Source organism: Plenodomus lingam (genome assembly GCF_022343315.1).
Source record: "Plenodomus lingam strain CAN1 chromosome Unknown contig_1, whole genome shotgun sequence".
NCBI classification, from domain to species: domain Eukaryota; kingdom Fungi; phylum Ascomycota; class Dothideomycetes; order Pleosporales; family Leptosphaeriaceae; genus Plenodomus; species Plenodomus lingam.
Window position 1 is genome coordinate 1,196,746 of NW_027093927.1, and position 13,325 is coordinate 1,210,070.

Below are 13,325 nucleotides of genomic sequence, written 5' to 3' on the forward strand. Positions count from 1 at the left end.
CCGGAGTGAGCGTTGGCCGAGCGTCTGAGCACGAGCAAGCAAGCGACTCGTCGCCAGTCTGCTCGAGCCTCGACATGGCGAGCCTTCGATAAAGCGAGTTTGGCCAGGGCGGATGGCGTATGCTTAGTGCTCCTAGTACAGCACTGTGGCGTGCGGCACGGGCTAGGGAGGGGAGCTACAGCCGATGGTGAACGTTGAGGGTTCCAAGAAAAGCATGGCTGCACATGCTAAATTTACAGTACCTACCCGGCTCGGCGATGGAAACAGGAATTCCAAGACTCAGGAGACATGGCTAGCTCTCCCACGCACGACGCATGTGATCTTGGGCGGGAATTGGGAATTGTGCTGGGCGGGCGTAATCAAGACATACGAAGCCGACGAGAGGACGTGGAAGCATGTCACGGTGTCTAGAAACGCCGATTCGGATGCGCTCCATGTTCCAAGATGCGCTGGCCTGTCAAACCACCTGACACGTCCGCCGAACGGAAAGCCCGTGTTTGTCGGGTATCGTGTGTGGAAGCAGCAGGAGAGGGGGGAATGGGAGTGGAGAGGAGAGCGAGAGGGCGAGAGAGTAGGGAGCAGTGACACAACAGAAGAAAACAACAGCAGCAGTAACAGAAAAAGAAGAAGGAGAATCAGAACAAGGCAAAAAAGCACATCGGCCTCTCCAGTCATGAAAGATGGGAAAATAAACGTTCGGTTCTGCTTGGAGCCCAGAGGATGATGATGATGATGATGATGATGGGACACACCAAGGCGATTGGCAATTTGGCTTGTTTCGCGTGCCTCAACAGGAATCAGCCATGCTCTCATGAATCTCATCATGTACCAGTATCCCCCATGCATGCATGCACCGAGCATCCATCCATCCACCCAGCCCGCCAGCCAGCCCGCCAGCCCGCCAGCCAGCCAGCCATGCAGCCATCCACCCATCATGGGCGTTTCTAGCTGCTGGGGCCCAGACGGCCAGCAGGTTGGTATGAGGACCACTCTAGATAATAGTACGTCCGACTACCTAGGTCATGTTTAGGAGTATGTCTTGCTCCTCCTGAGTTGTTGCTAGGCATGGCATTAGTGTGGATGGAGGTCAACTACTATGTCATGTGATCTGCCCCTAGTCCCGCTAGCAGACTAGCGCCGCCCAGCCTGGCACTGGCACTCTGCCCTTCTCTTCTCCTTTTCTGCAAGCCGCGCCCGCCCTGCCCTTTCCCTTCCTCTCCCGTCTCCGTCTTCAATCCACCCTCGTTAACTGACGGTCGTGCTCTCTTCACGCGCTCCTGGGAACTACTCCTTTTAATACTGTGTGCTTTCTGTCTTTGATTCTTTCCCTCGTTTCAAGCATCTTTCCAACCAGTACCACCACCAACACCACCGCCATCAACAGCACCAGCACCTTAGCCTGCACCATCCGGAGCGAGCAGTCTTAATATCCCAGGTTGGTACCACAAGCACCTCCCTGGCTTCTCCATTGCCTGCCCGCACGCGTTTGCTGACATCCATTGCTTGCAGTTAGCAGTCTGCCTCCACTTCACAACATGCCGTCGATGCTCAAGTTCGTCGTCCCAGCCCTGGCTGCGGCCAGCGGTGCCTATGGTACGTCGCCACCCACAGCTCTTCGGAGCCGCTCGCACGATGAGAAATTGCTAACAACCCCCAACAGCCGCGTGCAGTGTCTCCGCCACCACCACCCTCGAGAACGCCGCCGATGCAACCGCTATCGCCACCTGCACCACCTTCTCCGGATCCATTGCCGTGGCTACGGCCACGACCGATGACATTGTCATCAGCGGTGTCAAGAAGCTGACGGGCAACCTCGTCGCTATCGACAACCCCAACATGAAGCGCCTCAGTGCCGGCGACCTCGAGACGCTCGACGGCGAGATGCACTTGGACGGACTGACCGCCCTGCGCGCTGTCGACTTCCCCAAGCTCAAGATGATCGACTCGATCAAGTGGAACGCCCTCCCCAACCTCCAGACTATCGGATTTACCGCCGAGGTGGAGGAGGCTGAGAAGGTCGACATCCAGAACACCGGTCTCCGCTCGCTCAAGGGCATCAACATCCAGGAGGTGGACACGGTCTTCATCGCCAACAACGGCTACATTGACGAAATCGCCATGCAGCTCGGAAACGTCTCCACCTCGCTGACGCTGGCTGACAACAACGAGAACGTCAAGGTTCAATTGCCAAACTTGATCTGGGCTAGCAACCTGACTTTCCGTTTCTGCGGATCTGTTGATCTGCCCTCCCTCCAGACGCTGAACGGCTCCCTTGGTCTCTACAACAACGGCTTCGAGTCTTTCTCTGCTCCTAACCTGACCTCTGTTGGCCAGGCTCTTGCTTTTGTCGCCAACGACAAGCTCTCCAACCTTACCTTCCCGCTCTTGACCAAGATTCAGGGTAACCTCCAAATCGCCAACAACTCTGCGCTCCAGACCATTGATGGTTTCCCCGGCTTGGAGAGCATTGGTGGTGCTTTCGATATGAGTGGCAACATGTCCAAGTACGTCTTCTCCCATGACAAGTAGTCATCGTCCACTAACAACACACAGAGTCGAAACCCCCAAGCTCAATGATGTCGCGGGAGCTTTCAACCTCCAGTCTACTGACAACGTGACCGCTGCCTGCGCTTTCTACAAGCCTCTCAAGGACAAGAAGCTGATCCGTGGCGGATACTTCTGCCGTGGCAAGGTTGAGGACCCTGGCCAGGAGGGCCACAGGCCCACTGACCAGAGCGGTAGCAACAGCGGCAACGGACAGACCGGTGCTGCTTCTTCCAGCGCTGTCAACGGAGCTCTCGGCCTTGCTGCCTTGGCCGCTGTCTTGCTCATCTAAAAAAGTTAACCACGCTGGCGTTTCACCATAATTGATAGACTACTTCCATGATCTGGCTTTCTTTGATGGCGTATGGCATCAAGCGAACAAGCGCTGACGTTTTGAGTTGGCATTCTGAGGACTGAGGAGATTGGGGATGAATCAGCAACTAGCATGCACCATCCTGTATGTATTATCTGGCTATGAAAAGGTCGCACCCGATAAGTAATCCCCAGTACACTGTAGCCTGCGCTGCGAGTTTGTTTTGTAGAATGGCAGAAAGGATCGATGCGTTTGGGACAATTGCATGTGTTAACACCTACGTACGGGAAGCTCGTTTCCCTCTCTTTTTTTCCATGCATTCAAAGTAAAGTTGAATTATCGATTTGCTATTTCGGACCTTGAGCCGCATGTTCCTACTGGACCCGACAGCCGTGCTAATCGCCTTTGTGTGCGACGACTGCTCTTCGTCACTTCGCCACCACAGGACTCGACGTTCAAATGATTGCATACAAGTTCTCTTTGCTCTCATCGTTTTGCTCGAGGCGGGGAAGTCGGAAGTCATGTTAGTGTCTTCTGCTGCCGAGCGCTTGCCAAATCGATTGCTTGTGTCACCTTCACGCTGCAAGCTCTAACCTCGTCCACGGCTCGACAGCCGCCTTGTCTTCAACGCCCACAACCCCCGGTTGACATGACCCCAATTCAGAGAGGTGCTGATCCCAGATCTGCTCTTCAAGGATCATGCAGCGTTTTGACCGTCGACCAGGACTGCGGTCGTATCGGAAAATATCGTCTTTCAGGCCGAAGAAGACTGAGCCACAAATGATACCTCGCGTTCGAATACAGCGTTCAGAGTCAGCCTCAGAAACCGAATGCAGATGGCATACATTGAAACACGCTCGAAATGTGACAGGAGCGCTACTGCGGCACGTTCTGTAGCTGCGGATGTTGTTCGACATTGACTACAAGTTGTCAGGCTGTCTTCGTTCAATAGATTGTCGCCGTTGATGCAAGCGAGGCCCAAGACTCTACACCGCTATGATTCCTTGCATTCTATGGCTGGCAGGCGCGAGAACGGCGTCAAGATTGCCAGGGGATCCAGGCCAGCGGTATGGTCTGCCTCACCGTCGTAGGTGTTTCGAACGTATGCAGGCAAGGGAGTCCATCGAAAAGACTGCTCTCCACCACACGTTGCACACATGTTTAGCAGCGCTAGTCCATCTCGAATCGTACCATGAGATCTCGTCTTCATCCAACGGTACGCTAGCAATGCACTAGCGGGTCTGCATCTTGATCCAAATCGCAAAGGGTTGCAATGACCACGACCTTCTTGGCTCAGATGCCCGCATCCGCGCTGCCGTTATGCATGATGCAGGAAGCCATGGCCTTGAGTTTTATGATATAAGAGAGCTTCTCCATCACCAATGTTCGTCCCATATCTCCTCACTATTCACTCTTCCTCCTTCTCTCTTCCCTATCACTTCCACAAACATTAATCTACCATCTCCTCGTGCTACCTTCGACCATGGATCAACGCCATCTTCCTGATCCCTCCCAGTTCAGCCTTCAGGGCAGATGTGGGGGGACCCTAGAGTCTGTCATGTTTGCCGCTCATCCTTCCAAGGTGTAAGTTTTGCTCTGGACGAAAACACAGACTTGTCTGATTTGCGTAGTGAAACCAACCAGGGATTCCAATTGGCACCTATCAGGGAGCCTTTTTTCGAATCGCACACTGCTCCAGGCGGTGTAGCAATGTCAAGGCGCCCATCAGAGGCATCTTATATGTCCTCTGATTGTTCGGATTACAACCTGTCCAGGTCCGCATCGCCTATAAGTGGTTCTTTCCTTGAGTCTGGATACGACAGTACATCGCCAATCAATCGTATCGCGATGCGTTCGGCACATCGCAGCCCAGATCAGGCCATAGCTCGACCAGCAGCCAAGGCTGTTCGTGTAAAGCGGACCGACCGCAAGCACTTCTCCAGGCTCAGGAACGAAGCCAAAGGCACCTTGCCCAAGTTCACCAAGGAGCAAGGAGAGGCTGGCCGCCGTTACGACCACAGTGTCTATCTGGCACTCTTGCAGAGAGCAGGTTTGGACATCTGCCCTGATCTGCCTCAAGTGGCCGCTCAAGGCAAGAATCTCAAGCCTGGATGGAAGCCTCTTAAGAGCAACAACCGGTCTGAGGACGTTAAAGACACGAAGGATGAAAACGGAGAAACTATCCTACCCCTTGCCTATAACAAGGACAATATCTTTGCGTCATCCTATCAGATCATTATGGACTCCAATGATCTGATTGCTTCCAATTCTGCATGGCACCTCAACCTTGAAGCGGAAGCCCGATTGTTGACACAGCGGGAGCCAACCAAGGACGAGTTGATCGCTTGGGTCCGCAAAGTCCGCGACAGTGGATATGGATCTCGGATTGACATGGCGAGTCGGCGACGCGGTGCCGTCGGGTTCAAGTCTCCGTTTTCGCAAAGATGCAGATCAGTATTGTAGGAAGCGAAAATTCGTGCATATCTCAGCTACCTTGGTGCTGAACCGTCAGCAACTGTTTTTGCCTCGCTTGCTTTACTGTCGGCACTTGTCCAGCGATTTTTTATTACAAAAGTTTCCTCACAGCATTGGTGGTTTGGTTTGCGTTCATCACTGTAGACATACTGCTCTTATTCGAGCCTTTCTGTCATTTCCTCTTGTACACATACTGTCTGTCTCTCCTTTCGTCTCTGTTCTCTGTAATTGCACATTTTTCCCCCTGGAAACGTTTGCGCATCAACTGAAACGCTTCACGATGTACGTAACTGACGAGCATTGATACGACTGGTGTATTAGATATTTCCTAAGTCATGAATATTTGGGTAATTAGGGTAGGAGCGCACATAGTCTACATTTGCTGCTTCCACGCTTGAAAAGGTGCGAAGACGTAATCCTGACATTTGATTACTTCGCCTCCCATCTGCCTGTCCCCCCGTGACTCTTCCACATTGCGCGTTACTAGTCTTCCCTCTCAGAATCCTTTGACACTACTAGAGTAGGCCACCAGTCCTTTCTTCACAGACACCGGCTTTTCTCCCCATTCTCGCTTACGGGGCCGGCTTCTGATAGCCGCTGCAGAGCACGCTCCAAACGAGTACCGTACGGTAGCCGCGCGGCGGTAGCTCACACCTGCTAAGGCCACTGCCCACATCTATCTACACACTTCATACTCTACTCCGTATACGGGAGCATAACATAGGAACGGTCAGACTATGGATGGGATCCTAGTCCCTGTCCATCAGTATGAAAAACACAATTAGCGTTCCTACCCCGGTCCCCCCGGCTTGGTCGAGACATTGGCATGGTTGATCTGGACGCACGATGTTGGGTTCGTGTAACTTGTATGCCCCCATCCTGGAGAGCGCGCGCTCCAGGCTTGCTTCCTGACCTGTTGGTCTAGGACGCGGACGGAGCTTTCCATTTCACTGGATCCACTCGTTACAGTAGTTCTGGTGGAGACTTTTGCCCTGTATGACACCTGTTGACAGCATCTCTGCAGGGGCATGATTTGGGCTCCAGAAAGCTGCACATCTTGCTGATATATGGGTACTTGCAGCAACAACGTGTCCGCTATCAGTCTTCGGAATCGACCTTTAGCCTTGGTGGCTCGCCAAGTATCTCAATGGCAGACATTGCTGGGCTCGTGTTGTGCCTATTGTAACCCACGCACGCCACCATGGTAGATTTAGGATCAGGCTAACTCTGCTCCGTGTGTAACACAGGCTTATCGAGTTCGACTTTGCTTATCCGCCTATGATGGCGTGTTGCAAAGCATGGGCTGCCAACTCCTATTCAGCACGGGAAGGTTGAGGCGAATCATGGATCTCGTAGGTATCGCCAGGTATTCACAGTCCAGACTCTGTAGATTTCTCTCCTACCCCAGGACGCCCTTTTCCCAGTAAGGAAACTGCTATTGCAGTGGTTGGGCCTTTGGAAGTCATTTGCGTCACGTCCATACGTAAGAGCGGGCGATATCGGACGATCATCTACCCAGAATAAAGACTACAGCAGCTTCTCATAATTAAAAGGAGGATACACAGAACCAGAGACATTCATGATGAAAAGAGCGTTTATGCAATGCTACCCACCCTCATTTGGACTCTGATCAAACCTCCTCGGTGGAGACTTGAGACCGCCCAGCGGGATCCAATCAAGCTCATGGGCCGTGGCGGAATGGGGTGGGTTGCTCGAGCGAAGGTTCACGGACCAATGCAATCGTTCCTGTAAAAAGGAATCATTGTAGTGTGGGACTGTGGTTGTCTCTAACCAGAAGACGACTGTAGTTGCATCTTCTCGTCTGCTTTGGGTGAATTCGACAGGGATAGTCTACACAGACATACATTGATGGCTCCGTGCATGAATGTACAAGTCTACAGTCTACCCCGCCCATTGGCATCCCAGGAAGAACCGCCGCAAAAGCCTGTCTCTGTTTCTGGGAGTGGAAATGCGCGCTGCCTGGCCCGCAACGTAATCATGGTGGGCTGCAGCCGGAGTTTAGACCGTCTATCCATCTCGTCTGGGTTCACTGCATGGTGACTGTGGATCCAAAACAGGATGGTTAATGGATGGCAAAGCGATAGGTCATTCTTACGGGTCATTGAAAGTTTTTTTTTTGGGGGGGGGGGGGGGGGAGAAGCACAGGTAAGTATTGACAGTGATGTGAGTCTACCAGTCTACCACTCTTCCGCACGATCACATGGAGCGACCCATGTATTTCAAGTGATGGGAAAGGAAAGCAGTCTTGAGTTCCAATAACGTCGCATTGGTGCCATCACTCCGTGTCCATAGAGGTTGTACAAGGGACTTGATATACGAGTAGCGTCTATCAAAAGTCCCTACCCAACTCCGATGGAACAAGACCAGGAGATCATGGACATATGCAGCATGAAGTTGGGTAGAATCCGCCTCCCCGCATTCCCTGAGCTGCATGTGATTGCTCCTCTTGTGTCTCAGTCGCAGACCACTTTCCACTATGTCATCAGCAAAGCTCATGCTGGCTGCTTCTCTCCCAGCGTGCGCACGGTCTGCGTTGTGCCAGCTCAATTTCTTTTGTGACGTTGAATCCAGGCCATGGCTGCATGTAGTAGTATGTAAGTACGCGCACACGCTGATCGGTAGAAGACAGGCGGAAAAGATTTGGCAAGGCAAGGTGTGTCCCTCGTATTCGTCGTTGGTATGTTCTTCAGGCGATCCCCCCCCCTCCCCCCCCTAAAAGCTTGAATGTGGTAAGACGGGGAGTGCAGAACTAACGGCGGGCCGCAAGCGTAGCAGTACCGTATCGGTAGGTAGGCCAACCGGCCAACGGGACCCGAGCTGATGATCCCTTGTAAACAAACATCTACTCATGGTGATGGTGACTGAAAAACTCTTGAGAACTTGAAATGTTTGCTTTGCCGACTTGTGGCGCCACGGCTAAGTAGCGAGTGCTGCAAGTCATCAGTGCGACAGCGAGGCTCAAGTGCGTGCGAGGTGCCACTTGCAAGGTCGAGAGGTTGGACACAAATGACGGGGGGGGGGGGTTTGTGTTTCGCTGCTAGGTAGTTGGTGTAAGAGATGGTCGGTTTGAGGACCTCATTGCTAACCGGCAATCAGGTAGTGATGGCAATTTTCCAATAATAGGAGAAGCTTTTGAGCAAACCACCACGGATGCTTGAACAAGGGAGTGAACATGTGACATGTAGCATCAGCATCGGCATCAGCACAGGTATCAGCATCAGCATGGGCATCAACACCGGTCCAACAGCTCTCCTGTCTCGAGCTGTCCAGTGGCCAGCTTGTCATGAACCAAAATCTCCTGCCGCGGCGTCGTCGTCGTTGTCGTCGTCATCAGTGGATCTCCGCCTTCTCTCGGCCACTACCTAGCGTCCATGGCATGCTCTGCTCATAGCTGTCGTTTCTGTTCCACGTCGAACGAATTGCCTCCAACAGCCGCTCAATGAGGCCGATTGCACCCTTGACAACAACCCCCATCGCCATACACACACACAGACAGAGCCCGCAATCCACCGCTCCCCTTCTCACGCTCGTTTCCCCCTCCGCGCCCATTGTATACGCGTCTGTCGCTTCCGAAACATTTTGCAGCCCTGCTCGCGCGCGCGCGCGCTCGCACCTTCTTCCCTTGTCCTTTCCCCCATAAACTTCCACCTCTACTGACTGACCATTCGGGCTTTTGCGGGCGCATCATCACCAAGTCGCCAATCTGGCTTCATCGCAGGACCACGCCCGCTCGTCGCCGCCGCTGCATTCCCAGCGCGAATCCAACAATAGCGCCAACATCAACGTGCGAGCGCGGAGTGCGTCGGTGCGGCTGTCGCAGGCTAGAGGGGAGGTGGACAAGGAGCAGGAGGCTGCTGGCTTGAAGTTCAATATGCTCGTCGGCAAGGCCTACTCGTGGAAGGCGGCGAGGGCGAGATGGCCGCCTTCGAGACTGGTTCTACAGACGCTGCGGAATCCGAGGGTTTTGCTGGCCGTCGCCTTGTCCACCGCCGTGCTCTTGCTATGGCGATCAATGGGATCTGCGGCGGGGGAGATGCAGAGGTAGGTTTCTTCATTTCACAGGGCTTGGATGGCCGCCTTGGCTGCTGAAGCATGCCGTATCCCATTCCCATCTCTGCGCGGCACTGAGTGGGCGACAAGCGCGAGCGCTGACCTCGCCGTCTCAGATTCTACTGCTGGGGTCCCTCCAAAGCCCCAATGTACATGACGCCCAACGAAAACGAAGAGTGGCACGCCCACCTCAGCACGCCCGTCCTATTCAACCACCACAAGCCCATTGAAATCAACGCAACCGAAATTCAACACGTCAATCTCAACGAGATCAAGTCCACGCCCGACGCAGTGCGCAACAAGGAGCGCATCTTGATCCTCACACCCCTCCGCGATGCCTCCTTCTATCTCCCCAAACACTTTGATCTCATCACCCAACTCACATACCCCCACGAACTCATTGATCTCGCCTTCTTGGTCGGCGACACCAAGGACGACACCATGGCAGCACTAGCCAAGGAACTCGAGCGCATTCAAAACAACCCGGAAATAGCGTTCCACTCTGCGCTCATTGTCGAAAAGGACTTTGGTGTTGCCATGTCGCAGACCGTCGAGGAGAGACATGCGTTTGAAGCACAGGGCCCAAGGCGGAAGGCAATGGGCAAAGCGCGGAACTACCTGCTGAGTGCGGCACTGAAGCCAGAGCATAGCTGGGTGTATTGGCGCGACGTGGACATTGTGGATAGTCCGGCCATGATCATCGAGGACATGATTGCGCATGACAGGGACATCATTGTGCCCAGTAAGTGGATCAAAACAGTCAAGGACGATTCGTCTGCTAATTCCCACCTAGACATTTGGTTTCACAGGTACAAGGAGGAAAAGGGGAAAATGGTTGACATTGAGGGACGCTGTAGGTTGCTTTGTCCTTTTCTTGCGACTTTTTCCCAACACCAGATACACTGACATTCGCCACAGTCGACTACAACTCCTGGCAAGAATCCCCCGAAGCCCTCAAACTCGCTGCCTCCCTTGGAAAGGACGTCGTCCTCGCTGAAGGTACTTTTTCCCCCTCCAACCCCCCTCCAATCCACCATCCAAACTCCCCCAACTAACCCCCTCCCACAGGCTACAAGCAATTCCCCACCAACCGCAAATACATGGCCAAAATGGGCGACTGGCGCGCAGACAAGGACGTCGAGATTGCCCTCGACGGCATCGGCGGCGTCAACATTGTCGTCAAGGCAGACGTGCATCGCTCCGGCATCAACTTTCCTTGCTACGCGTTTGAGAATCAGGCCGAGACGGAGGGGTTTGCGAAAATGGCAAAGCGCGCGGGCTATGGCGTGTTTGGACTGCCGAATTATGTCGTCTGGCATATTGATACGGATGAGAAGCCGGGGAATGCTTGAGAGGGCGAAAGGAGAGGGAGAGAGGATGCGCAGAGACACATTGTATAGATATAGACAGTCATGAGGGATAAGAGGGATATTTTGGGAGTCGAGCAGCGGGGAAACTGGGGGAGCGAAGCTAGTAGAGCATACCATGGTCACGGCGCATGGGCATTATACCATGGAGTTTTTTGTTGTGTACTTTTTTTTTTAAAAAAAAAAGCATGTAGTCGGCATTCTCACTAGTAGACTACTATTACATCCATCTCTTTGCTTTCAATCGACATGTCTTCCCTTGCTTCCCTTTTCCATGTCCATTCTCCTCCGCTGCCGTCGCGGCCACATTCGACCTTTTCCCCTTTTGCGACATGGCGTGCCGTGGTATCGTGGATGTATCAAAATAGGAGAAGAGAACAGCGCGAAAAAATAAAAGGGAGAAGGAAAGAGAAACAGGCAGATAGAGAACAAGACGAAGAAGATTCAAGTATCCATCTTCCAGGATCCCAGCGACCAAGAGCCTGATGGAGTCGAGCGAGATAAACACCTAATCTTCCAAAATCACATCACGCTAGACTCACATATGTCGAGCAAGAATGCCAGGGTACGAGGAGCACGAGTCGTAAAAGAAATGGCAAAACAAAGCAGTCGGCCGTGGAATGAAATATTCATAATTGAGCGCTCTGGAGAAGAGAACTGCGACGCAAACAGGCACCAAACGAGTCTCCAAACTCAGTGGTCAAAGATGCCAGCGTGAAACTTGCGCTCGTCATAGTATTGCGCTCGAATCTTGCGGTTTCGAAACTCGAAGCCCTCGTCGAAGCGATTGACAGCGTTGAGCGCGCTGAGAACGGACTTGAAGTGAATGTAGACTGCGCCGTCTTTGCTCTTTTCATCGAGCCGAATGTGTTCCACAGGGCCGAACTAAATCGGGTTAGCCATTGACACTTACTGCAGAAGTGAGTGTAAGCATTACCTTGTTGCTAAAAGCCTCGCCCATGTCCTGCCTTATGCCACCATCATTGCGCTCAGCATTCGCATCCCAGTCTACCCCATCAATACAACCCCAAGCGACAACCACGCTCGACTCTTCTCCAAACTTGCCAGGCTCATCCTTGTGCGTGCGCATACCGCCACTGACATCCCAGACCTGTTGCGATTTGATCTTGCCGCCTTCATCGTCAAGCGAACTTGCGCCGGGATGCGCTTTGCGCTTCTTAACTTCCAAGTGTGTGATGACACCATCGCTGTTCTTGCCAAGGCCTTGACCCTTCTTATAGCCCATCTTCGCCATCATGGCTTCTGCTTTGCTTATCTTGGGACGCTTGGCGGGGCGCTCCTGGTCGGTGTGTTCGTTGTCGACGTCGTGCATTTGTACGTCATTTGGCTCGTAATGGACTGGGGGCGCAGAAATGGTCGCATTGGCATAGCGTACTGGCGCTGCTGAAATAGTTGCATTCTGGAATATGGAAGCTGATGTGGGTGCAGCTGGAGGCGGCGGAGGCGGCGGGCATTCTTCAGCGGCTGAGGGTAGAGGAGGTGGAGGCGGCGGGTATTCCTCAGCGACCGAGGGCGGTGGAGGGAACGCGCGCGGAGGTTCCTGAGGCGATTTGTTTGCGGGCTCATTATACGAAGCAGGTGGAGCAAAGGATAGCTTCGCCTTCATCTCGGATGCTTTTGGTTCCTCATCAGTTTCACCCGCTCCACAAGGCCTTGATTGATCCGCAGCGCTGCGCAGAAAGGCCTTGAAGCCCTCCTTTTTGCGTTGATAACCGCCGCTGGCCCTGTAGGCTCGCAGGTTTGAAAATCGCTCAGGCCTGTGTGGTGCCTGAGGATTCCAATGTCCAAACATCTTGTTGAACTTCTTCTGCTCTTTCTTCTTCTGCCTCTCCTCATAGAGGCGCTGTCTTCGCTCCTCCATAACGGCCGCATCGTCATCTGCAGTGCTCCGGTACCAGTCAATGCCATGTTGCTGAGCAGTGGACGCGGCCGGCGCCTGCTTGACAGAGCTTGGTACCACGGCAGGCATTGTAGCCTTCTTGATGGTGGGACCAGTCTTCTTCGGCTGCGGGCGCTTGATGATGTGAGGGTTATGGAAAGCTGTGGAGGCACTTCAGTCGTGGTTCGGAAGATAGTTTGGATCAAAGTAAGTAGATACCAGGTGCTTTCCTCTGCTGCTCGGCCTTGGCCTGCTCTTCAGTGTACTTGACAGGCGCGGCCGAGGCGACCGTGGCCGCAGCATAAGGATTCGGAAGGCCGCTTGTAGCATATGGATTAGGTAGGCCTTGCGGCGTCTGCGGAGCCATCGTTAGCTTGGTATAGAACTTTCGTTCCCCTTCAAAAGATAATGTATGCTGCTACTGATGCTGCGGGGGTTGATCACAAGACCAGAAGTAAGAAGTCGCGTTTGGCGCGCCACACTTCATATTTTATTTAGTCAGCACACGTGATATCACATGACATGCTCACCCCATGCCGGGACCGCAAGGGGTCGCGTCATCTACAGGCCCCGAAAGCGTCTGAGTGCTTGCTTAGTAGACATACAACCTCAGCTGGCCTTTGGTGTGAGTAATTGATTCCATAAATACTTGTTT

The 13,325-nt window shown here is 53.3% G+C and overlaps 9 protein-coding genes across 9 annotated transcripts; 4 read left to right on the top strand and 5 right to left on the bottom strand.

Annotated features, from left to right (window-relative positions):
* Positions 1 to 184: 184 nt before the first annotated feature.
* IAQ61_000398 (uncharacterized protein) lies at positions 185 to 724 on the top strand (the record flags this gene model as incomplete). The annotated part of the gene is made up of 1 exon (XM_066094656.1): positions 185 to 724. One exon carries the CDS (start codon positions 185 to 187, stop codon positions 722 to 724), a length of 540 nt encoding a protein of 179 aa, XP_065955509.1.
* Positions 725 to 934: 210 nt separating this feature from the next.
* IAQ61_000399 (uncharacterized protein) lies at positions 935 to 2,836 on the top strand (the record flags this gene model as incomplete). The annotated part of the gene is made up of 5 exons (XM_003835538.2): positions 935 to 973; positions 1,399 to 1,435; positions 1,510 to 1,593; positions 1,661 to 2,504; positions 2,554 to 2,836. The coding sequence occupies 5 exons, from the start codon at positions 935 to 937 to the stop codon at positions 2,834 to 2,836; spliced, it is 1,287 nt and encodes a 428-aa protein (XP_003835586.2).
* A 596-nt stretch (positions 2,837 to 3,432) lies between these two features.
* IAQ61_000400 (uncharacterized protein) lies at positions 3,433 to 3,774 on the bottom strand (the record flags this gene model as incomplete). Its single annotated transcript, XM_066094657.1, has 1 exon — positions 3,433 to 3,774. One exon carries the CDS (start codon positions 3,772 to 3,774, stop codon positions 3,433 to 3,435), a length of 342 nt encoding a protein of 113 aa, XP_065955510.1.
* Positions 3,775 to 4,340: 566 nt separating this feature from the next.
* IAQ61_000401 (uncharacterized protein) lies at positions 4,341 to 5,320 on the top strand (the record flags this gene model as incomplete). Its single annotated transcript, XM_003835540.1, has 2 exons — positions 4,341 to 4,441; positions 4,489 to 5,320. The coding sequence occupies 2 exons, from the start codon at positions 4,341 to 4,343 to the stop codon at positions 5,318 to 5,320; spliced, it is 933 nt and encodes a 310-aa protein (XP_003835588.1).
* An 802-nt stretch (positions 5,321 to 6,122) lies between these two features.
* IAQ61_000402 (uncharacterized protein) lies at positions 6,123 to 6,362 on the bottom strand (the record flags this gene model as incomplete). Its single annotated transcript, XM_066094658.1, has 1 exon — positions 6,123 to 6,362. One exon carries the CDS (start codon positions 6,360 to 6,362, stop codon positions 6,123 to 6,125), a length of 240 nt encoding a protein of 79 aa, XP_065955511.1.
* Positions 6,363 to 6,937: 575 nt separating this feature from the next.
* On the bottom strand, positions 6,938 to 7,455 carry IAQ61_000403 (uncharacterized protein; the record flags this gene model as incomplete). Its single annotated transcript, XM_066094659.1, has 2 exons — positions 6,938 to 7,134; positions 7,239 to 7,455. The coding sequence occupies 2 exons, from the start codon at positions 7,453 to 7,455 to the stop codon at positions 6,938 to 6,940; spliced, it is 414 nt and encodes a 137-aa protein (XP_065955512.1).
* Positions 7,456 to 8,434: 979 nt separating this feature from the next.
* Positions 8,435 to 8,638, bottom strand: IAQ61_000404 (uncharacterized protein; the record flags this gene model as incomplete). The annotated part of the gene is made up of 1 exon (XM_066094660.1): positions 8,435 to 8,638. One exon carries the CDS (start codon positions 8,636 to 8,638, stop codon positions 8,435 to 8,437), a length of 204 nt encoding a protein of 67 aa, XP_065955513.1.
* Positions 8,639 to 9,224: 586 nt separating this feature from the next.
* IAQ61_000405 (uncharacterized protein) lies at positions 9,225 to 10,755 on the top strand (the record flags this gene model as incomplete). Its single annotated transcript, XM_003835541.1, has 5 exons — positions 9,225 to 9,394; positions 9,520 to 10,145; positions 10,197 to 10,256; positions 10,322 to 10,402; positions 10,472 to 10,755. The coding sequence occupies 5 exons, from the start codon at positions 9,225 to 9,227 to the stop codon at positions 10,753 to 10,755; spliced, it is 1,221 nt and encodes a 406-aa protein (XP_003835589.1).
* A 204-nt stretch (positions 10,756 to 10,959) lies between these two features.
* Positions 10,960 to 13,114, bottom strand: IAQ61_000406 (uncharacterized protein). The gene is made up of 3 exons (XM_003835542.2): positions 12,890 to 13,114; positions 11,708 to 12,831; positions 10,960 to 11,655 (listed from the first exon to the last, which is right to left on the bottom strand). Exons 1-3 carry the CDS (start codon positions 13,035 to 13,037, stop codon positions 11,464 to 11,466), a joined length of 1,464 nt encoding a protein of 487 aa, XP_003835590.1. The 5' UTR covers positions 13,038 to 13,114; the 3' UTR covers positions 10,960 to 11,463.
* Between the last annotated feature and the right edge of the window lie 211 nt (positions 13,115 to 13,325).